The sequence below is a fragment of the Aethalodelphis obliquidens genome, unplaced genomic scaffold (assembly GCF_003676395.1).
Source record: "Aethalodelphis obliquidens isolate GAN/ISIS:26980383/991018 unplaced genomic scaffold, ASM367639v1 scaffold8, whole genome shotgun sequence".
NCBI classification, from domain to species: domain Eukaryota; kingdom Metazoa; phylum Chordata; class Mammalia; order Artiodactyla; family Delphinidae; genus Aethalodelphis; species Aethalodelphis obliquidens.
The window spans coordinates 47,294,595-47,318,410 of NW_020837952.1; the positions used below are offsets into that span (position 1 = coordinate 47,294,595).

Below are 23,816 nucleotides of genomic sequence, written 5' to 3' on the forward strand. Positions count from 1 at the left end.
ATAGAGCTGCAATGAACATTTTGGTACATGACTCTTTTTGAATTATGGTTTTCTCAGGGTATATGCCCAGTAGTGGGATGGCTGGGTCATATGGTAGTTCTATTTGTAGTTTTTTAAGGAACCTCCATACTGTTCTCCATAGTGGCTGAACCAATTCACATTCCCACTAGCAGTGCAAGAGTGTTCCCTTTTCTCCACACCCTCTCCAGCATTTATTGTTTCTAGATTTTTTGATGATGGCCATTCTGACTGGTATGAGATGATATCTCATTGTAGTTTTGATTTGCATTTCTCTAATGATTAGTGATGTTGAGCATTCTTTCATGTGTTTGTTGGCAGTCTGTATATCTTCTTTGGAGAAATGTCTATTTAGGTCTTCTGCCCATTTTTGGATTGGGTTGTTTGTTTTTTTGTTATTGAGCTGCATGAGCTGCTTGTAAATTTTGGAGATTAATCCTTTGTCAGTTGCTTCATTTGCAAATTTTTTCTCCCATTCTGAGGGTTGTCTTTTGGTCTTGTTTATGGTTTCCTTCGCTGTGCAAAAGCTTTGAAGTTTCATTAGGTCCCATTTGTTTATTTTTGTTTTTTTATTTCCATTACTCTAGGAGGTGGGTCAGAAAGGATCTTGCTGTGATTTATGTCATAGAGTGTTCTGCCTATGTTTTCCTCTAAGAGTTTGATAGTTTCTGGCCTTACATTTAGGTCTTTAATCCATTTTGAGCTTATTTTTGTGTATGGTGTTAGGGAGTGATCTAATCTCCTACTTTTACATGTACCTGTCCAGTTTTCCCAGCACCACTTATTGAAGAGGCTGTCCTTTCTCCACTGTACATTCCTGCCACCTTTATCAAAGATAAGGTGTCCATATGTGCGTGGATTTATCTCTGGGCTTTCTATCCTGTTCCATTGATCTATCTTTCTATTTTTGTGCCAGGACCACACTGTCTTGATTACTGTAGCTTTGTAGTATAGTCTGAAGTCAGGGAGCCTGATTCCTTCAGCTCCTTTTTTCATTCTCAAGATTGCTTGGCTATTCGGGGTCTTTTGTGTTTCCATACAAATTGCGAAATTTTTTGTTCTAGTTCTGTGAAAAATGCCAGTGGTAGTTTGATAGGGATTGCATTGAATCTATAGATTGCTTTGGGTAGTAGAGTCATTTTCACAATGTTGATTCTTCCAATCCAAGAACATGGTCTATCTCTCCATCTATTTGTATCATCTTTAATTTCTTTCATTAGTGTCTTTTTATAGTTGGTTTTCATATTATAAAACCCATATGTTGAAAGTTTTCCCCACCCCTCTCCCCACTCTTTTTTTTTTTTTTAATATTTATTTATTTGGCTGTGCTGGGTCTTAGTTGCTGCATGTGGGATCTTTTAGATGCAGCATGCGGGATCTAGTTCCCTGACCAGGGATCGAACCTGGTCCCCCTACATTGGGAGTGTGGAGTCTTAACCGCTGGACCAGCAGGGAAGTCCCTCTCTCCCCCACTTGATAATTGGTGTTGTAGGTGAGGGGAAGTAACACCGGGTTTGTACCTCAGGGAGAGCTGAGTGGTGGGAGGAGGGTGGGAGTTTGGGTTTGCAAATGTATGGTTGTAAACACGTAAGTGGAGAATTATTCTGGATAGTACAGAATAAATGTGTTTGACTGGGAGTTGGGCTAATGTCAGCGTTGTATGGTTTACTGTGCTCAGCCATGGTAGCTCGAGCTGCTTCCAGAGCAGCTAAGTGGCAAGAAAGGAGAGTGTCTAAGACCTTATAAAATCTTCTCAAATATTATGTGTGTAGCTAATTGAATGTTTTTAATTTTAAAAGTGTCTTGTTCTTAGGAAAGTAAAAAGGTCTACTTTGATATGGTCATTATTCACATGTGAACATTTTTCTCTTCTTTCTTTTCTTCCTTTTAAAAAAAAAATTTTCTTTTTCAGTGATGATCTGTTCTCTTTACCCTATTGCCCGGGTAAGACCCTGGTGGTTGGAGCATCCTACGTTGCTTTGGAATGTGCTGGATTTCTTGCTGGCATTGGTTTAGATGTCACTGTTATGGTACGGTCCATTCTCCTAAGAGGATTTGACCAGGACATGGCCAACAAAATCGGTGAACATATGGAAGAACATGGTATCAAGTTTATAAGACAGTTTGTACCAATAAAAGTAAGTGGGGTTGCCTATATGTTTGTTGATTCTATACTCATGTTAAAAGGCAAGAGAAGAGAGTTGGGGTGAGTGATAGAAGCCTCCTTTCGGCATTATAAACCATTGGGAATGCTGTAATTCCTCAACTTGTGTGATTTAGGTGTATAAACTGGTACCTTCCTACCACCTAAATAGCTTTGTTCTTGTTTGCAGATGAATAATTTCCTTCCCTTCTCAACTTTACCACCTTTATTAGTTCTCTTCTGCTTAATGCTTTCCTTTATGCATTCCATTATTTTATTATCTTTGGTCTATTATACTTGTTTCGTTCTACATACCAGTTATTTAAATAAGAGTTTAAGATGACTGATTTTTTTTTTTTTCTTGCAAAAGACATTTCTACTTTGTATACAGTATAGTCCACAGATGCATTGTATTTTTCTGGCCTCCCTGGAAGTGATTATCTAATTTTGTTATGTGGGCTGGCCTGTTTTGCTCATTTAATCTTCTTTTGAAAATGCTGAATAATATGCCAAGTTATATTTGAGACTTGTTAACATTACCACAAATGTTTTGATACATAAGAGTGGCAAAATCGATCACTTTGCATACCTCAAAGTAACAGTTTCCTTTAGGGCAAGTAAGGATGGGACAGTTTTGTTAAAATTAAGGAATTTTAGCTGTCATTTTAAAAATTGCTTATTGGGTTAATAACATAGGTTTTCTGTGGGACCATGAATCTCTTGATGCCGATAATCTCTTAATGAGCGTGGGCATCAGAATGACTTGGGTGCAAACGCTGTTCTCCCAGTTTCTTACTATTATGACTCTGGGAGAATTACTTAACTTCTCTGGGCCTCAGTTTCTTCTGTAAAATGATGATAATTGATAGCACCTATCTTAGAGTTCTCATGAAGATTGCATTAGCATTACAACGATGATTAGAAAACGACAGCTGTATGTATATGCTATACTGATAGAAAAGTGGCGTCTTCCTTTATAATATCTTAACATTTGGGGCATTGTAGGCCCTTTGAGAATGTGGTGGACTATCCCTAGTGAAATAAGCTTGTGTCTGTGTACATAATATCTTGCTGGGGTTACCAGGGTGTCCCTGATCCCCGTAGGCAGGTGTGAACGCTGGCTGTATTATAAAGTGACCCAGTGGACGAAGCCTTCTGTGGAGAGGAGGGAGAGAGAATGCATTTTAGGCAAGAATATAGCATGTGCAAAAAGGCCATGGGGAATGAAATTGTTCTAAAGGCAGAAAATGTGCTAGTTACAGGAAAGGCCTGACTGGAACACAGAAGTGAGTGAGGCAGAAAGGAATTTGAGGAAGGGATGAGGCCTTTAATATGTTTACGCAAATCTAAGCCATGGACCAATTCACTCTTCTCCAAAAATTAGAATATTTTAATTTAAACGGAAAGACATTTCCAGTATGTTCAAAGGGGCTTAACTACGTAAGAAAGGAAGGGAATTTTAGAAGGGAATCTTTACTATTTGTTGATGTTGAAAATAAAATGACGCTTCACAGTTTTCCCATACAGAGTGTATTGTATTTTAAAGGTAGGGTAGAAATTGCAGTTGATTTTATGGGTCTCTTCAGTAAGTATTATACAGAAACCCATGATTTGGCTGTTGACGTCTATGTGTAGTAGGTTAATATGTTCAGACTCATTTGCCAGAGCACAAGTACCAGGGCTTGCTCAGCCTTCCTACGTCCTCACCTGAAGACAACCCCTAGTTATGACAAGCACACATACCTCCTCAACCACTATGATTCTTAGGGCTTTCTGGCTCTTATCTGTATCGTGATTGATCTATTTCCGTGTCTATTCTTTGTTGACAAAGCTGAACATATGTAGTCAAAAGGGAGTGTACGGATGTGAGCAGCATGGGATTAATGGTTCTGGGTAAGTCATAAGATAGGAGCCTGGCAGAAGCAGTAAGTCATTGGTTTAATTTTAGAGATTGTAGTGTACTTTCTCTGGCTTTCTCCTTTCCTGCTTTCTCTCTGAATTTTATTCCGTTTGAGAACTATTTGAAGGAAAGCCCCTCTAGCAAACATTAAGCAGTGAGAAAGAAGGAAATACATAAAAGAACCACATGTCATCCTAAAGATGTTAATGCGAGGGAGGTGGGACATAAAAGACCTTCCAAGCCAAATTTCACGTTTTAACTTTGGGTTAACCAGATAGAAGGAGAGGACATAATTAGCCATCTTGATACTGATACATGTCTTTATCGTGGAGTAAAACTTTATCACTTTTGTAGGTTGAACAAATTGAAGCAGGGACACCAGGCCGACTCAGGGTGGTAGCTAAGTCCACTGATAGTGACAAAACCATCGAAGGAGAGTATAATACGGTAAGGAATGGACCTCGGTCCTACTTAATTAGAAAACAGATAGTGTGCTCACTGGATGTTTGCTGGGTTGCTAGTTCCAAAACCCTTGGTTCTGTTCCTATTCTAAGACACCTTTATTACTTATGATATTATAATTTGTTTTGGTATAGGGATGGATTCAAATATTCTCCACTATAACTTAAATACTGTTTATCAGATGGCTATTAAAAGGTATCAACATTTTAAAATGAGCTAGAATTTCTCTGCTCCATGTTCTTTCATTTTCCCAGCCCACCACTTTAAAAAAATAACTTATTTCAGTCATAGGCTATGCTGTCTTTGTCGCTATACTTGGCTAGACTTATTAAGGAATTGTTAACTCCCTTTTTCTTAACAAGAAATGGGTAAGACTTTTTACTATGTCATGTTTAGAAGATTTAATTTAAATGATTTTGATTTGTTTAAACTCTTGCATTATTATCTTAATAGAATATGTCTTTCCAGGTCTGGAAAATGAATCACATCACCTTAATAAACAGAAAAAAATATGATTAAATAACTCATGCAAAGCCTTTCTATTAACAGTCACTATATATTAATAATTTTTCAGGTATTGCTGGCAATAGGAAGAGATGCTTGCACAAGGGAAATTGGCTTAGAAAACGTGGGGGTAAAGTTAAATGAACAGTAAGAAAAAATCTTTATTATGTTTTATTAAGTACTATTTCAGTTATTTATAAGATCGATTAATACTGGAGTTTTAGATTTTAAAGTTAGTTTTTACCATAGTTGGAGCGTTCCCTTTTTAAGCTTAGAAGACTCTTCTTTCGGTGCCAATCATGATATTTCCTATTTGTCTTTTTCTTTTTTTCCTTTTCAAAATCTAAATGAGAGGTACGCTGGCTTGCATTTTGTTTCTTCAATGTATATGTGTACAGAAAAAGATCCAACTTCCCAGTGAATTGCAGGTATATGCTTTGAAAGCTTCATTGAATATGCAGATCTGAACCATGTTCAAAGCTACCAAGTTTTAGGATCACTAGAGTGGTCGCTACATTTCTAGTGACAGCTATGAGTCTGAAAACTTTGATGTTTTATAAGTTAAAATCCCTTTGGACTATACCACTGCACTGGGTAATTGAGACTCTGTTGTCTGCTTACAGGAGTAGCATGGGGTATTTCCCAGTATCACCCTTCTTATATCCAAGTAAAAACAAGTGCTCTGAGAGGCTAGCTGCCTTGGAAATTGAAAATACAGGGTGCCCCCTCTACCCCCTTCCAGGAATAACATTTATACAGAAGAGATTTCTTAATCTTAATGCGAACATTTTTGCTTTATTATTTTCTTTCCCCTTTGGGTTGGAGAGACAAAGGAGTTGGGGAGGTCTGATAAGATTTAGCAGACCAAGTGTTCCACCATTTTAACAACCTACTCGCCTGTTTCCAACTGGGGCCAAGGTTTAGATTTTGTATAATGTTAACACTTATTCTGTAATTACTGGACTCCATGGACTACTGTGCTTAATGTTTTATACACATTCTCATTCAGTCCTCACAACCCCTTAAGGTAGATGATGGTATTCTTTTTCTTCTCACCAATTATTCCCATTATCATTATTCCCATTTGATAGGTGGGAAAATGATGCTTAGAGATGTTAAATAGCCCTCCCAACATCACAGAGGTAATAACTAACAGACCTGGTTATCACACTTTAGAATCCTCATTCATTCTTAACCAGTGTGTTCTACTTTTCCCATCCCAGGGTTTCTTACAGTTTTCTTATTCCTCTGATTTTCAGAATAGCTAGAATTTCTAAGCTTTTGGTTCCTCTGAGTTTTGTTGTTGTTTTGGTAATACATGAGAACATTGCCCTCAGTTAGAGCCACAGTTTGGGGCTTCTTTGGGAGAAAGGGGATTTTGATCTACTTACTGAATAGTGGTAATTGATGATGATTTTAACTGAATGAATTTGCAGGACTGGAAAAATACCTGTCACGGATGAAGAGCAGACCAGCGTGCCTTACATCTATGCCATTGGCGATGTGTTAGAGGGGAAGCTGGAGCTCACCCCAGTGGCAATCCAGGCAGGAAGGTTGCTGGCGCGGAGGCTGTATGGGAGCTCCACTGTCAAGGTGAGTGTTGGGGCTGTCACCACGGACATGCTGTTGTAATGGTACCTCCCGGTGCTCTGTGTAGGGTGGTTGTGAAGTTTTCCAGGTCTTGAATAATTTAGTTGTTTTGATGATGGCATCCTAGATGTGCTTTATTAACTCTGTTCCAGACAAGACATTGCTAAGACCACTGTACCTTTGTGATTTATTATGGAAATTGTCACTCTTAGAATCACACTAAGAACAAAATGAGCCTGGTTAATCAAGTTTCAGCACTATTATGTTCCATATACTCCTAATAGTTGCACTTTACATCAATTTCATTATTACCAATTTGAGTTATAATTTTCTAAATCTTTTTATGGCCCCTGTCTAGGCTGCAAAAGGATTTGGGGATCTAGGTAGTAATGTCAATGTGCAGAGCTATTTAAACCAATATTCAGGCTTTATTCCCCTGTCCTTTCTAAAAGCAGATCTTCTGCTCTTGGAATGTTGAATATGTAAGTGATTTTAAAAGTCATTGCAGGAAATGGAAACTCTTCGTTGTGTCTCATGGGACTAGATGGCAAGAAAAGAATAAATATGCTCTAATTAGTTTTTTAAGACCTTTTAAAGAACAGTTTTAGGTTCACAGCAAAATTTAGAGGAAGGTATAGAGGTTTCCCTTATATCCCCTACCCATTACCAACGTTCCTTCCCTAACTATTTTTTTAAAAGGATTCTAGAAATATCGATTGTAAAGAATTTAGTCACTACCCATTTTCCTTGTGCATAAGTCATCATGGGTTGATTTAGTTTGGTTACAGCCACTGAAACTTCAAAGAATACTGCTAGTAGAATTTGTGACAAGCATTTTGAAAGTACCTGGGGTTGGTTTGGATTGTAGCATGATAAAATCTTATGTTTTGAGGATAACAGGATTGAGGTTAAAAAGGGTTTTTAATCCAGGGTTGTCTGATCATCCAGGGAATAGTAGTTGGTTCATATCACTGTTTTTTTGTGTGTGTGTGGTACGCGGGCCTCTCACCGCTGCGGCCTCTGCTGCCGCTGAGCACAGGCTCCGGACGCGCAGGCCCAGCGGCCACGGCTCACGGTCCCAGCCGCTCCATGGCACGTGGGATCCTCCCGGACCGGGGCATGAACCCGCGCCCCCCGCATCGGCAGGCGGACCCTCAACCCCTGCGCCACCAGGGAAGCCCCCATATCACTATTTGAAATAAACTTATCTGCCTCTTTAACTGTTGGAGTTCTTGAGTAATGGTGAACCAAGAAAGGGGTATTCAGAAATAAAATGTGAGGTGCATTTGTTTTTGACCTTGAGTCCTTGTGATTTCCTAAAATGGAAAGAGATTTTTTTTATACCAATAATAACCAGAGGGCAAATATACAAAATTTGGTACTAAATAAATTTAAAATTATTGTAGCACAAAATTCCTTAAAAAAAAAAATAGTGAATCCACTTACTTTGGACATATTCTTCTGTGTGTGAGAATAGTACTGTATTCTAGCATCTGCCAGGTAGAGCAAATTCTTAAAGTGCCTTAAGCTTTTATCAGCATCAGAATTTAATGTAAATTGAAATTAAAGGACTCTTTTTTTGTTGTTTGTTCTTTTTCCCCCGTTTTTAGTCTAACTAATATGACAAGTGCTTTACCGAACAGGAAAATAAACAGGTGGTGCTAAGTCCCTGAGTTTGAAATCTCACCAGTCTGTCCTTCAAATATAGTAAACAAAGCTGAAATGCTAATAGGTATCTAGGTTAATTGTATTTGGGGAAATTACACAGTTTTGTTTTGTTTTTAAAGAACTGCGTAATCCTTTTAATTTTGCCCAGTATGTATTAATAGAACATTCCCACATATCTGAGAACGTCAGAGGATCCACATCTGCCTTCCTTCCTTTTTGTTTTGTTTTTTTTTTTGGCGTTATGCAGGCCTCCCACTGCCGTGGCCTCTCCCGCCGCGGAGCACAGGTTCCGGATGCGCGGGCTCAGCGGCCATGGCTCACGGGCCCAGGCGCTCCACAGCATGTGGGATCCTCCCGGACCGGGGCACGAACCCGTGTCCCCTGCATCGGCAGGTGGACTCTCAACCACTGTGCCACCAGGGAAGCCCTAGCATCTTTATTATTACTTAAAGTGGTTCTTTGTAAATCAGTTCAATTTTACAGTAAATGTAAAACTATTTTATGTGGAAACTACAGAGAAACCACGGTACACATACCTGCAACTTGAGGATGGGTTGTGTTCTAGAAGCTTATTACGTTGTTTGTTGTGAAAACTGCAAAGTATTTTATCCAAATAAAGTATTAAAAACAAGGATTACATTTCTCAGGTTAGGCCACAATAGTCTATTTAAGCCAATTGGAAACTGAATTTTGAGACCAAGGAGAAAAAATGTCTTTTATGTGGATCCAGATTTCCGTCTGATATACCATTTTCTGCCTGAAGAACTTCCTTTAACAGTTGTTTAGTGCATGTCTGCTCAAGGGGAATTCCTTGGCTTTTTTTTTTTTAAGTTTATTTTGCCTTTATTTTTTTGAAGATATTTTTGCTGAATATAGAATTCTAGATTTACAGTGTGTATTTAAGTATTTGCCCATTGTCTTCTGGTTGCATAGATTCTAAAGAGAATATGCCCTCATTTTTATCTTTGTTCCTCTTAAGTTTTTCTTTTTAATCACTGTTTTTTAGCATTTTGACCATTGCATGTTTCGGCATTCTGCTGGTGGTGTGTAGAGATTTGGGGTTTATCTGTTCATAGTTTTCATCAAATTTGGAAATTTTTTAGCCATTCAATTTTTCTGCTTTCCCCCTCTTTTTTCCCCCTCAGCCTCACATTAATGAATGTTGGTTCCCTCAGTGGATCTCTAATGCTCTGTTCATGTTTTTTCTCCCTGTTTCTGTGCTTTATTTTTTTAGAGAGCCTATTGCAATGTCTTCAAGTCCACTGATCTTTTCTTTTGCACTGTCTTGGGATATAAATCCCATTCTGTGTAGTTTGCACTTCAAGCAGTTTCTTTCATCTCTACGAGTTTTACTTATTTAAAATATATTTTCCTTTTCTCTCCTCAGCGGATTCCTATTTTTCTCTAGTTTCTTGAGTCTACAGAACACATTTATAATAGCTCCTTTTTTAAAAAAAACAAAAATATTTATTTATTTAATCTTTGTCTGTGTTGAGTCCCCGCCGCCGTGCGCAGGCTCCCTCTAGTGCATCGAGCAGGGGCTACTCTTCGTTGCGGTGCGCGGGCATCTCATTGCGGTGGCTTCTCTTGTTGCGGAGCTCACAGCCTTCAGTAATTACGGGCTTCAGTAATTCCGGCACGCGCGCTCAGTAGCCGTGGCTCGCGGACTCTAGAGTGCAGGCTCAGTAACTGTGGCGCAGAGGCTCAGCTGCTCCATGGCATGTGGGATCCTCCCAGACCAGGGATCAAACCCATGTCCCCTGAATTGGCAGGCAGACTCCCAACCACCACGCCACCAGGGAAGTCCTTATAATAGCTCTTTTAATGTCCTCTGCTAATCCCCTTCTCTCTTTTGCAATGTCTGTTTCTGTTGATTGATTTTCCTCTTGGTATTAGTTTGTGTGTTCTTGCTCATTTGCATGTTGTGTTACTTTGGATGGATGCAGACTTTGTGCATTTTACACTGTTGGGGGCTGGGTTTTGTTGAATTCCCTTATATAGTGTTGGACTTTGTTCTGGTGGCCCGTTATGTTACAGGGGATTAATTTTATCCTTGTGTAGCTTGCTTTTCAGCTTTTTTAAGGTTTGTCAACAGCAGCCTTTCATTTAGGCCCAATTTAGTTCCACTACTCAATTGTTGCCCTTTCAAGGACTCTGCCCCCGTTCCTCTTACTACGAACTCTCTCTACTCTGGCCTGTGGGAACAGAAACTGATTCCCATCCTGTAAGAGCTCTGGTCATTTGGGGGCTCACTGATTTCCAGTGGTTCTTTCCTCACCCTTGAGTGCTTTCCTCTGGCATCCATTTACAGATCAGTCCTCAGCCCAAATCTCAGGAGGCCCTCTCTGCAGATCTTAAGTTCTCCTTGTGCAGCTCTACCCACTTTGGTGTTCTGCCCTGCGGCTTCGGGCCACATTGGCTTCCCTGAACTGGGATCTCTGTCTCCATAACTCAGGAAGATCCTGCACTCTGTTCCCTCTCTTTGCACCAAGCCCTGGAAACTGCTCTGGGCAGGAGACTAGAGCAATCGCTGGTCTCACCTCATTTGTTTCCCTTCTCACAGGGACCACAGTGCTGCACACCCTACCATCAGTGTCTTAAAAAGTATTGCATAAAAAAAAAAAAAAAAAAAAAAGTATTGCATATTTGTCCCGTTTTTTAGTTGTTTAAAACAGGAAGTAAACCTGGTCCATTATGGCTGTAAGTGGATGTCTGCCTTTACTTTTGAATTGGAATTCCAAGGATTTGTGCTCTTTTTAGAGAAAAAAGACTATATATGCTATTTCTAGAGGGAGGCACATTTTAAAAATCTCACCCTATGGTGTTAGAGAGGGAGAATTGTATTTTTCATATTTTAAGCGCTTACCTTAAATTTAGGCTTTACCTCTATGTCCAAATGTGACTGGGTAGGTTTTTACCAAATAGCATTGGCAAACATATTTGGCACTTACATAGTTACATTTTTCACAATTCACATCAGCATATCAAAGGCTCTGAGGAATCTGATAGTTGAGAAACCTGTTTATTTGCTAATTACAGCATTTTACAAACTTGTTTCACTTCAGAACCCTTCCGACATCTACGCCTATTAAAATGTGCTTTGGAAATACTGTCATAATCATGAACTTTTTTGTTGCTGTGGCCTTCATTACCATTTTAATGGCTGCATAAGTTTGCATTGGAAATATGTACTACAGAATCACTTCCTTATTTGCATTTTAAAGCCGCTCCAATATTGCCACTGTTGATGAGAACTGCGGCATTGCTCAATTAATGCATGTGGCTTTTGCTATATATTAAATTATTATTATAGATTTCTAAAAGTGGTGTTATTGGGCCAAAAATTATTAAATGTTCTTATGGCTCTTGATTTGTATTGCCTGATTGATTTTCCAATAAAGTCTGTTAACTTCTGCCACTGATAATAGGAGACTTCAAGCATTGGGTGCACTGGTGGTGTTTTTGGCTGCTTTATTTAAGGGAGAGAAAGGATGTCCTTGTAATATCTGTTGGTAGATGGGTGGAGAGGCCACGCAAATTGTTTATTCATGACTAGTATTAACGGACTTCAAACCGCTGCTGAAATTTTATCATATCAGTTAATGGTTCTCAGCATAGTAGGTTTTTATTAGTCTGTTTTCCTCTCCTAAATTTGAACCTTTTTGAAGTATATGCTCTTTTGAGTTATAATTCCTTCTGTCATAACTCTTTTCCTCCGTTTTGAAACAGTGTGACTATGAAAATGTTCCAACGACCGTTTTCACTCCTTTGGAATATGGTGCTTGTGGTCTTTCTGAAGAGAAAGCTGTGGAGAAATTTGGGGAAGAAAATATTGAGGTAAGTTCTACTCTTTACTACTACTTTTCCCCCCAAAATTTAAAATAATTTTCAGCATACAGAGAAATTGAAAAATAGCCCAAAGAATTTCTGTATACCCATTATCCAGATTCATGTATTATTAACATTTTGCCCATTTGTTTTATACTTTGCATGTTCCCTTCCTCTTTCTCTGTGCATCTGTGTGTATTTCTTTTTCCTGAACCGTTTGAGAGTAGGTTGAATGCCCCTTTACCCCTAATTACTTGAATGTGTATTTCCTATGAACAAGGACATTTTCCTGTATAACCACACAGTGGTTACTATTTTTTAGACAATGTGATGTTGATACAATACTTTTATCTGACCTGCCTTCCATTTATCAGTTTTATCAGTTGACCCAGTAATACTTAGTTCTACTTTTCAAAACCACTTTTACTGGTTTCTTTTTATTATTTATATGGTTAAAAATACAAGGAAGGAAACTAAAAAGTACCTACATTTCTACTCTTATTAACTTTTTTTTTTACCATTACCCTCTAATTTATACTAACTTTGCCAGTCACCTTTTATCCTGTATATAGTCAAGGAAAATGCACATGAAATAACTACTTTTATATATACAAATAATGCTGCACATAGGGTCTGCTGTTTTAAATCACTTGGGAAAAAAGTTTCCAGTAAAACCTTCTAAAAGACTAGATTTGTGAATCAGAGTAAATTTTCTAATATAAAAGTCTATTTTAAATTTCTTAATCTTTTCTTTATTATATGCTTCAGTAGTAGCATGTAATATCAGTCTATCAGTAACACATTATTTTCATATTTCTTGATGAATTGGTAGATTGGGATTGACATATTACACTAATATGTATTAAATGGATAACTAGTAAGAACCTGCTGTATAAAAAAATAAAATAAATAAAAATCAAAAATCTAAATAAATAAAATATTAGCCTAAAGCCAGCATGCTTTGGAAGGCAATCCTTCTTCTTATCTTTTTTTTTTTTTAAATAAAATCACAGGTTGCATTCTAAAATTAGGAAAGTTAGTTTTTGGATTGAAAAATAATAAAGTGATATAATTTGTTGTTATGTTCATCTTTTCCATTAGGAATGCTAAACGTGAGTTGACTGTATTAAATAGGAGCTTTCTACATTTTTTTTTTTTTTTTGCGATACGTGGGCCTCTCACTGTTGTGGCCTCTCCCGTTGCAGAGCACAGGCTCCGGACGCGCAGGCTCACGGGCCCAGCCGCTCCGCGGCCTGTGGGATCCCCCCCGGACCGGGGCACAAACCCGTGTCCCCTGCATCGGCAGGTGGACTCTGAACCACTGTGCCACCAGGGAAGCCCAACACTTCTTTTCTGATTGTAAAATATATATAAAAAAATATATTCTAAAAAAAAAAAAAAAAAAAATATATATATATATATATATATATCCTCATAGGAAATTTGAAAAATTAGGAAAATATAAAAACAAATTTTAATTCATGAAAAGATAACTGCTATTAATACTTTTGCATATGCTAATCTCTAAGTATTTATATGTTATATATATTGTGTGTGTATATAATTTTGTGTAGGTATATACATTTTAGTTTAAGTGTGATTAAGTTATGTGCAGTTTTCTGTCGTACTTTGCAGTTAACGTTAGGTCACAAGCCATTTCCCTCTAAAAACACCGCTTTTAAAAATGACTTGTGCAATATTGCCTTTCAGGGGTGCTGTATGGTAATTTGGTAAGCCTTTCTTTTATTAGATTATTTACAGTTTTTCACTGTTATAAATAGAATTGTGAACATCTTTGCTACTCATTGTCTCTTTCTCTGATTTTTTGCTGAGGATAGATTGCTATCAGAAGGTATTTAACTTTTAAGGTTCTTAATGTATATATTCTGTGTTTCTTCACAGATAATCTTTGGAATTCGTTTTATTAGAATTTGGATTTTTTATTATAAAAACAATGCATTTGAGTTGAAATCTTGAAAACTGCAAGGGAAATAGTAAACAGTTACTCATAGGCTTATGTTTACAACGCAGCAGTTGTTAGCCTTTGGGGGTAATTGCTTTAACCAATTCTTTCTCGGTGTAATGGTTGCAGTACTATGATACTACACATTCAATATTGTAACACACATTAAAAAAAATCACATCATATTACAAGATAAAAGAATGTTATATAATGTTTACATAATCAGTATGTTTTTAAAAGGTCCTGCCAACCATATATGTTTTGAATTGAGGCTAGCAGTTGGAGGAGAAAAAAATCCCTTTAGTCATCCAAGACTTAAGTTTATGAAATGTCAGTAAGGATGTCTGTTTGTCCTTCTATGTACCATCTTCCCTCCCTCCTTCCTTCTCTCCTTCAGTACTTTTGGTGAATAATTTCAGAGGAGAAAATTTTTGGAAATATTAAGTCAGAGAACTAGATAATTGCTATAATTGTTCCTGGCACCTTACCTGTTTCTTGCCCAAAGTTGTCATTCCTGTGAGGTAGCTAGATGGTGTTTTTTTGTTTTGTTTTTTTTCTAATGCAAGACAGCAAGTAATTACATGGCTTCTTTCTCTCATTTGTTTGCTCTTGTTACATAAGGTCTATTCGTTGGAGGTTGAAATGTAATTAAGGGATGAGCTTATAGCAAAAGGGCTTGTCACCTATGAGTTTAAAGTTATTTACCTTCTGACCAGGTTCCTATGTATCCATGAATTTTACTGTTTAATGAAAGTCTAATTACTAAACGTTAAAGAGCCTCCACCGTCTTCACACCACAACTCATGTTTGACAGACATACTTCTTAAGATGATGGGTCTAAATTGTGCTTCCCTCTTCTTAGGTTTACCATAGTCACTTTTGGCCATTGGAATGGACGATTCCATCAAGAGATAACAACAAATGTTATGCAAAAATAGTCTGCAATATCAAAGACAGTGTAAGTGCTAATCTTATTTACACCTTTCTACTAATTTTTCACATGGTACATACATTGCATTCCTTTAGCGTTCAACCTGTACGTCTCCTGTTGGGATGTTATCCCAGGGAGAGGCCCATGATGACACTGCTTGACTCACGTCTGCAGTGGATGTAGTGGGCAGGCAGTCAGAACTTTCTGGAGGAAGGAACCAGAGGGACAACTTGAGAACTGCTTGTGTTTATTAGAGGGGACCAACGAAGCTGTCAACTGTCTACAAATAATGACAAAACAAAAAAGAACAGTAATAACCCAAGTTTGTATCCTATCTGTCACCATTCAAAGATATTACATAATTATTGACTATATTCCCCACATTGTACATTTCATACCGGTGACTGATTTATTTTGTAACTGGAAGTTTGTACCTCCTGATATCCCTTCACCTATGTGGATTGAATCTTTATGAGAATTGGTATTTTTAACTTAACTGAGATCTTACTTTTTAAAAAAGTGTCCCCAGTAAAACTATAAACAATGCTAAAGAATCCATATGTTAAAAGGCTAATAAACTCATTTTCTTATCTTGGGATTTGAGTATAATTAACTGATATATCCTGTTTAGAAACTACCACTGTACACAGTAGCACAGTTGCAGATTGCTTTTTGCAGAACCCAAGGTTCTAGGAAAACCTGGATCCTCTACAAAAAAGGTCATCATAGATGCATTTAAAAACTGGACATACTATGATAACCTCTAACAAGCTATACAGAGTAGAAATAGAGGACAATTTCATGTAGAGTTTTATCTTTTTAGACGTAAGTTTTAATAACGTCATTTGTATGAGTATACATTAGATACCATGCTACTGTAGAAGAGAAAGGAGAAAAGGAGAAAATGTCAGACGTTCTCATTGGCAGCCTTATGTCTAGCAAGAGATACTTCATTTGCACAAGGCAATCAATGAAACCTCAAAAGTTTCACACTGAGCAAGTCTTTAATTTTAACTGTATCCAGTTGTTTTGTCCTTGTTTTTTTTGAACTACCGTGTCATTTGTTCAAATCGAGTTTTTTTTTTTTTGGCGGTACGCGGGCCTCTCACTGTTGTGGCCTCTCCCGTCGTGGAGCACAGGCTCCGGACGCGCAGGCTCAGCAGCCATGGCTCACGGGCCCAGCCGCTCCGCGGCATGTGGGATCTTCCCGGACCGGGGCACGAACCCGTGTCCCCTGCATCGGCAGGCGGACTCTCAACCACTGTGCCACCAGGGAAGCCTGGCATTTTTTATATAATATGAAAAATAATTTTCATTACCGGTAAACTCACCTTAATTAAAATGACTGAGGCGATAAATAGGATGACAGTGTTGTCAATTATTTTCATTAAAAAAGATAGTATTAGGGCTTCCCTGGTGGCGCAGTGGTTGAGAGTCCACCTGCCGATGCAGGGGACGCAGGTTCGTGCCCCGGTCTGGGAAGATCCCACATGCTGCGGAACGGCTGGGCCCGTGAGCCATGGCCGCTGAGCCTGTGCGTCCGGAGCCTGTGCTCCGCGACGGGAGAGGCCACAACAGTGAGAGGCCCGCGTACTGCAAAAAAAAAAATACAAAAAAAAGATAGTATTAGAAGAGACGAATACTTGTCATTGCTCTTTTGTCATGAGCCGTCTCATACAAAAGCTTGCTTCTGGAACTTGACCATCCTTGGGGCTTGCTTTATTCATTTTGAGTCAGTCACTTCACAGTGTCTAGATGTGCTTGGTTTTAGATAATACTTGCTTACCAGGCTTTTATGCTTTTTGTGTGCTATTCTTTTTTCACACGAAATCCTTAAAATTTACAGAAAGGGTTGGGAGAATGTACCTACCATCCAGACTCAAATGAATATTAACATTTTGGTGTATTTGCTTCAGAGCTTTTCTCTTATCAGCGATAAACCATCACAGAGGCAGTTTATAATAGCCTATATGTAATTGAACACTTGAAATGTGCCAGAGACTACTTAATGGTCCACATGTACGAACTTATTTAATCCTTACATAACCTTATGAGGTATGTGCTATTGTTATCCCCATTCATAGACGAGGAAACTGAAGCGTGGAAGTTAAATAGTTGTGCCAGGGTACTTACTAGTTAATGGCAGAGCTGGAATTCAGTCCCAGGCAACGTAGAATCTGTGCTGTTAACCACTAGCTGGTGCCGGTGCTGTCTTTCGTATTCTTTCTTGATCCTCTACCCCTCATTCCTTCCCTACTCCAGAGGCAGCACTGTCCTCAAGTTGGACTCTCTCACCTGTTCATATTTGTATCCGTTTGCTGCCTATTACTTACCATAAATGTCATACAATGTGGTTTAAAGAAGAGTGGTATCCTCAGCTAAATAGAAGCCTGCACTTTTTTGTTTTTGAATCTCAGTTTGAGATTTATCCATATTATTACATGTAAATCTAGCGTATTTTAAGAGCCTAGTATATTTTGTGTTTTATTTATCCATATACACAACCCCTGACTGTCAGGATGAATAATGTAAGAGTCTAACATGGAATGTATCACGTACAGAATGCCTTTCCTGATTGTTTCCAGGGAGCATGGCGCCTTAGGTCAGGCTCTGCACCTCACCACCCGAGCTACCTGGTCTGTTGTGAGGGTGCTGGACTGGATGCACTTCCCCCGAGCTGGCTCGGAAAGTCTGTGCAGTAGAACGCAACAGTCTTCCCTGCTCTTGGCAGAGGTAGCCTGAGGTTGGGATTTAGAATTTATCCAAAATAATTCCCACACAGGTATTTCAGAGTTGCCAAATATTTTTTTTTCTTGCTTTCACTCATAGAGATTGACAAATATCATATGATATTGCTTTATGTGGAAGCTAAAACAAAAGGTACAAATGAACTTTTTTACAGAACAGAAATAGAGTCACAGATGTAGAAAACAAACTTGTGGTTCAGGGGGTAAGGGGGGGGATAAAGTGGGAGATTGGGATTGACATATACACGCTACTATATGTAAAATAGATAATAAGGACCTACTTTATAGCACAGGGAACTCTACTCAGTACTCTGTAATGGCCTATATGGGAAAAGAATCTAGAAAAGTACGTATATGCATAACTGATTCACTTTGCTGTACACTTGAAACTAATATAACATTGTAAACTACTATACTCCAATAAGAAATTTTTTTAAAAGTGTTTTCACATTGGAAGGATCTTAAGTCTGTGCTATCTACCCCCAAAACTTTAGTGTAAATGATTTTTTAATTTGAATGGTTGCTCTTCAGTGTTTCAGCTACCACAGGTCGTTTATCTGGAGCTTTGAGACAATCAGATAGAGGAGATGAGGGCACAATGGAACGGCCCTTTGAAAACATTTTCCAGAACATTTTGCTGCTTATGGGTTGCACACATTTTTGCTTTCCACGTGTCTCTTCATCCTCATCCATGGCCGATTCCTGTCTTTCCCTTCTTGCTTGATGTGACCACACGTGCTGTACTAGCCCACGTTGGAGTATCTGCAGCCTAGACAGCTTTTAGCAGCAAGCATTAGTATAAGCCTTGGCCATTTCTGAATGGGGGTTTTAGATTAGACTGGGGAAATATTCCAGTCTGTTAAGGGGGGAAAAGCCGCATAATTTTATTACTTTTTTGTACCTTAGGAGCGTGTTGTGGGCTTCCACGTACTGGGTCCAAATGCTGGAGAAGTTACCCAGGGCTTCGCAGTAGCTCTCAAGTGCGGGCTGACCAAAGACCAGCTGGACGGCACCATCGGAATCCACCCCGTCTGCGCAGAGGTGGGTCACTACGTTTTAAAGGCTCTGTTTCAAAGTGACAGCGTCACCTGGCTTACAGGGGGCAGATGTGGGACTCTGCAGCTAGTGTTCTCTCTGCTGTACTCGAGCTACTTTTACCTCCTTAGAGCTTATTAGTGGTGGAGAATATCTCAAAAGAAAGCCTTGTCTCTAGAAATGATTTTTTTCTCTTTCATATGTTTCTCATTCCTGGTAACCAGATAGCACCGTCATGCTATTAAATGGTAAAAATGATGAGAGTGCTTTATAGAGATGTGCCTCACATCTTTTATTTATCATGTGTCCTAAATTATTTTCCTGGCAGTCAGCTAATAATGCTGTTCGTACCCAGAAAGAGCATCAATCCTAGTTATCCCTGAGCTACCTGGAGGCTAAATGATGTCTACCTTGTGAGCTTTTGACATTAAAGAATGAGAATGAAAGTGAGGCTTGTAAAAGATCAAGCAAATGGCAGTAGAACTGGAAATTGACCAATGTGGGCCTCTGGGTGTCAGTGTTTCTTCATGCCTGTCAGCGCTCATTCCAAGAGTCGAATATTGTGATACCACTAAGTAGGGCCTGGAAACCAAAAAAAGTGTCTACGCTGGAGAACTTGGAGGTGGGGAGAGGTTATCTCATAAAGAGGCTTAGGTATGGAACTGAGAACTGCAGCCTAGAAAAATGTTCTCATTTCCTTTTTCTTTGCCTTTTCCCTGAGTAGGGATAGTGTCTTCCTCTGTATTAATAAGCACCTGTTTAGTGGCATTATTCACAGAAAACTTTGTGTGTGTGTGTTGTTTTGTTCTGTGTGGGTTTTTTTCCTTCTTTTTTTGAAAACTGTTGTTCTTGTGAAGTAAAACTAAATTTCAAACATTATAAATAAAAATTGAAAAGAGAATAGATTTTAAAAGCTCTTAAAGAACAGGCAGTATGTCTTTTTGTGTGTGTGTGTGTGGTACACGGGCCTCTCGCTGTTGTGGCCTCTCCCGTTGCGGAGCACAGGCTCTGGACGCGCAGGCTCAGTGGCCATGGCTCACTGGCCCAGCTGCTCCGCGGCATGTGGGACCTTCCCGGACCGGGGCACGAACCTGTCTCCCCTGCATCAGCAGGTGGACTCTCAACCACTGCGCCACCAGGGAAGCCCAGTATGTCTTTTATTCAGTGTAATGACTGAGACTGTCTAGGAAGGAGCCAATTAACTTAATTTTTTTTTTTTCAAGAACACTTAGTGTGTTAGTTTCCTGGGGCTGATGTAACAAACCACCACAAACTGGGCGTTTGAAGACAATGGAAATCTATTCTCTCAGAGTTTTGGAGGCTAGAGTCTGAAATCAGGGTGTCAGCAGGGCTGTGCTCCCTCCAAAGGCTCTAGAGAGCATGGCTTCTTTGCCGCTTCAGCTTCTGGGGTTGCAGGTCTTGACATTTCTCAGCTTGTAGACACATCACTCCAGTCTCTGCCTCCGCTTTTCATGTGATCTTATCTCCTGTGTATCTGAGCCAAATTTCCCTCCTATTGTAAGGATAATTAGTCATTGGATTAGGGCCCACGCTGATCCAGCATGATTTCATTTTAACTTGGTTACATCTGCAAAGACCTTGTTTCCAAATAAGGTCATGTGCACATTACCAGGGCTTAGCACTTGAACATCTTTCTGGGAGACTTAATTCAACCCACGACAGTGAGTATATTTAAAAGTCTAAGATACTTTAAAATAAGAACAGTCATCTCCGACAGGGATAAAGACGTAACTTCCCTACTTGGTTCTGCGAGTGTCTAACTTTTTAATCTGAATTTGGTTCTCAGTGGGCTGGTTGAAAAGGCTGACGTGTACTTGCCTCCTGCCGCCTCACTTGGTTGTGTTGTATCATGTCGTGTCGTGTTGTGTTGTGAGCCAGCAGCAGTGAGAGCGCGGCAGCATCTTGGCAGGATGACTGCCCGCTGGGCAGAGAGGTGCAGTGAAGAGGCAGGTGTCCTCCTGAAGCCCGGGCCCGCAGGGAGGCCAGCCAAAGGCCTGCTCCCGCCGTACGCCTGGCACCATGGGAACCCTTTTTAAGTCTTGATGTTTGCCACTGTGCCTCTCCATCTGTTGGTTCTCTTATGACCTTGAAGCTCAGAGGTGAATGTTCTTCTCCTCTGATGGGGCTTTTATTTCTTTTTCTTTTTTCCAAGCTGGCGGCTGATTAACGAGATTAAAACCCTGGATGCTATTTTCTCACCCTCTGAGCGCACCTGTCGTGCAGCCATGTGCCTAGCACTGTGCTGGGCACTGGGGAGCAGCAAGGATTTAGGATGTGCGTCGGAGCAGGGAGGCAGGTGAGGGAAGTGCCAGTTGCAGTCCAGTGCGGCGAGCCCTAGGGTCAGGGGACGCCAGATACGAGAGCTCTGTGGAAGAGCTCATGGCCTTTCAGGTCCCTGAGCGCTGCTGTAGCTTGAAGAGCTCAGAGAGGGCTAAGAAAAATGATAAAATTAGGCTGGAGAAGTAGGTAGGAAGGTCATGGCCTCATAAACCAAGGCGGGACATTTTGACTTTATCCCGGGGCCATTGCAGTTCAGCTAAGAGTGCTTTAAAGCTGGGTTGGGGTCGGGGTCCAGGGGTAGGTGGGGGGGACGTGATCAGACACCTTACTGAGAGAAATCCCTCCGCCTGCGCTGTGGGGAGAGGTCCCGCCGAGGCACGTCTGGAGGTGGGCAGGGGCAGGGACCTGAACCGGGGTCGTGGCAGTGTGTGTCAGAAGACATGGTCCAGGCGGGAGGGAATAGGAGATGGAGTTGATCGCACTAGCCCGCTGTTTGGAAACGGGAAGAACTGAGAGTGGTTCACATTTGCGGCTTGAAGTAGGGAGCAGTCGTAGAAAGAGCAGCTTCCCGGGGAATCACACTGCAGAAGCGCTGAGGTTCCTGAGGGCTTACTGACTGTGTCAGGACCCTGCCCTCCGCGTGCTGACCTACTTATTAGTCCTTACAGGAACCCCACAGGGTGGGTGGCAGGAGTGTCTCCATTTAACACCTGAGGGAATTGAGGACAGAGCGGTTGAGTGACCTGGCAGCTTGGAAGTGGCAGAACCAAGATCCGAACTCAGGCAGGCTGGCTTCCGAGACACCACGCAGTGCAGACGATGCTCTACACACCTTCCCACAGCATTTGACGTGGAGATGCTGTAACTCACAGGGCCAGTGGGCCATGCTGTGCAGAAAGTATCTAGGGGAGTCCCTGGCATTCGGCAGATAGATACTCAGTAACTGCATGTGTTAGCTGGTTTTCCCCAGAGTATTTCATTACAGAAGATGTGGCTTGACTAAAAAGTCATCATTACAGTATTTTGGGGAGAGGGGAGGTGGAGCAAGGAGGTCTATTCCGAGAAAGCTCCTCTGGTGATTGCTTTTACCTCTGGTTTTGAGCAACTTGCTTAGAAACTAGATTTTGAACAACCAAACACTTATGACAAAATTCTGACTGTGGAAATCTTCCTTAAAGCTTCTTGATTAAGGGAAAGTAAAATTTGATCAGTAGGGGATTTTTAGGGGCACTCTTGCTAAATGCTGAGTTCTGGCTGGCATAGTATGTAATTGGATTTGCTACTGGACCCACTGGTTGTTTTTTCTGTTTGTTTTTTTAGCAAACAGCCATGTGCTGTACAGGAGTGCCACTCAAAATGCAGTCCAGAGAATGTTTGTTACTAGTCCGTAATGAGATCGGGATGGAAATGAAGAAAAAAGGTTTAGAAACTTAAAGGGTAATTTGACAGTATCTGATATAATAGAAAATTTGGGTTTTAATTTTACGTGCCTTTTAAAAGTTTCTTTCCTAATCATTTTTATCAAACTTCACAAATGTCAGTCCGTTGGATGGATTCGAAACAGTAATAATTTGAAAATTGGTCCTGGGCATTGCTTTCAAGTGTTTAGAACTAGCCCAGCTCCCGTGCCAGCTGTGGGTGGTTTGCAGAATGATTCATTGAATGAACTCTTCTGTACCATTTCGATAGAATAACCTGGGCAGTTGCACAACCTTTGGCTCTCAGAAGTAATTGCTTACAAAAGTTGATGAATTCCTCAGTGGAGGCTTTGCTTTTTGGAGCAAAATAGTTTCCAAAGAGTTTCCTTCTGGAATTGCTGGAGGAGGAGGAGGGACTCCTGTTGTTTTGACTGAAGGCCCCTTGGTTTCAGTACGAGAGAGGGGGTCTTAAGGCCTGGGGTGTCAGTGATGGCACGAGCGTTATTCAGTGTGAGGACGATATGGTGATAATTTATTCTGGACATCTGAGCAGTAATAGTTGAATAGGAAACTGATTACACATCATTTTGAGTAATAATTTCAACTTAAGTTTATTTGTAGAGGGAAAAAAATGGCTCAAGAAGAAGGAGCATCAGAGAGAACACCCTGTGAAATGTCTTAAAATGACTTGTAGTGCCAAACGTCAGAAGTTTTGTTTTATTAATAGTCAACATGATCACAGTCTTCAGTGAAGGGGGTCTTGTGAGGCTGGGAGGTGTTGGCCAGATGAGAAATGTGAGGTACATGCCTATCGCATTTGCCCTTTTGTGAGTGTTCTTTGTGCTGGGATCGAAAAGCTGCCTCTGCTCATTTTTTTTACATGTATTTTTATGAAAATTCTAAAGCAGCTCTGCACGTATAAAATATGTGTAAGAACTGACCCCATCAGTTTTTCCGTTTAGACTAACCAGCAGCAGCAGTTTGGCTTCCCCCATCTCTTTAACATCAGCATGTTTTCCAGTATAAGAAAAATAGATAAGAGCTCTTTTTTTTTTAATATCTTTATTGGCGTATAATTGCTTTACAGTGTTGTTAGTTTCTGCTGTGCAGCAAAGTGAATCAGCTATATGCATACATATATCCCCATATCCCCTCCCTCTTGAGCCTCCCTCCCTATCCCACCCCTCTAGGTGGTCACAAAGCACCGAGCTGATCTCCCTGTGCTATGCGGCTGCTTCCCACTATATCCATTTTACATTTGTTAGTGTATGTATGTCAGTGCCACTCTCTCACTTCGTCCCAGCTTAC

At 40.1% G+C, this 23,816-nt stretch overlaps 1 protein-coding gene across 4 annotated transcripts in view; it reads left to right on the top strand.

Annotated features, from left to right (window-relative positions):
• TXNRD1 (thioredoxin reductase 1) overlaps nt 1-23,816 on the top strand; it is a 71,470-nt gene that overhangs the window by 41,087 nt on the left and 6,567 nt on the right. For 3 of the 4 annotated variants that reach the window (XM_027107401.1, XM_027107402.1, XM_027107403.1), the window contains exons 7-13: nt 1,931-2,156; nt 4,416-4,508; nt 5,098-5,174; nt 6,464-6,620; nt 12,015-12,122; nt 14,939-15,034; nt 18,661-18,795. In XM_027107401.1, coding sequence (XP_026963202.1) covers nt 1,931-2,156; nt 4,416-4,508; nt 5,098-5,174; nt 6,464-6,620; nt 12,015-12,122; nt 14,939-15,034; nt 18,661-18,795 — 892 coding nt within the window. The remainder of the gene's footprint in view (nt 1-1,930; nt 2,157-4,415; nt 4,509-5,097; nt 5,175-6,463; nt 6,621-12,014; nt 12,123-14,938; nt 15,035-18,660; nt 18,796-23,816) is intronic. The other variant, XM_027107400.1, reaches the window with a different exon arrangement.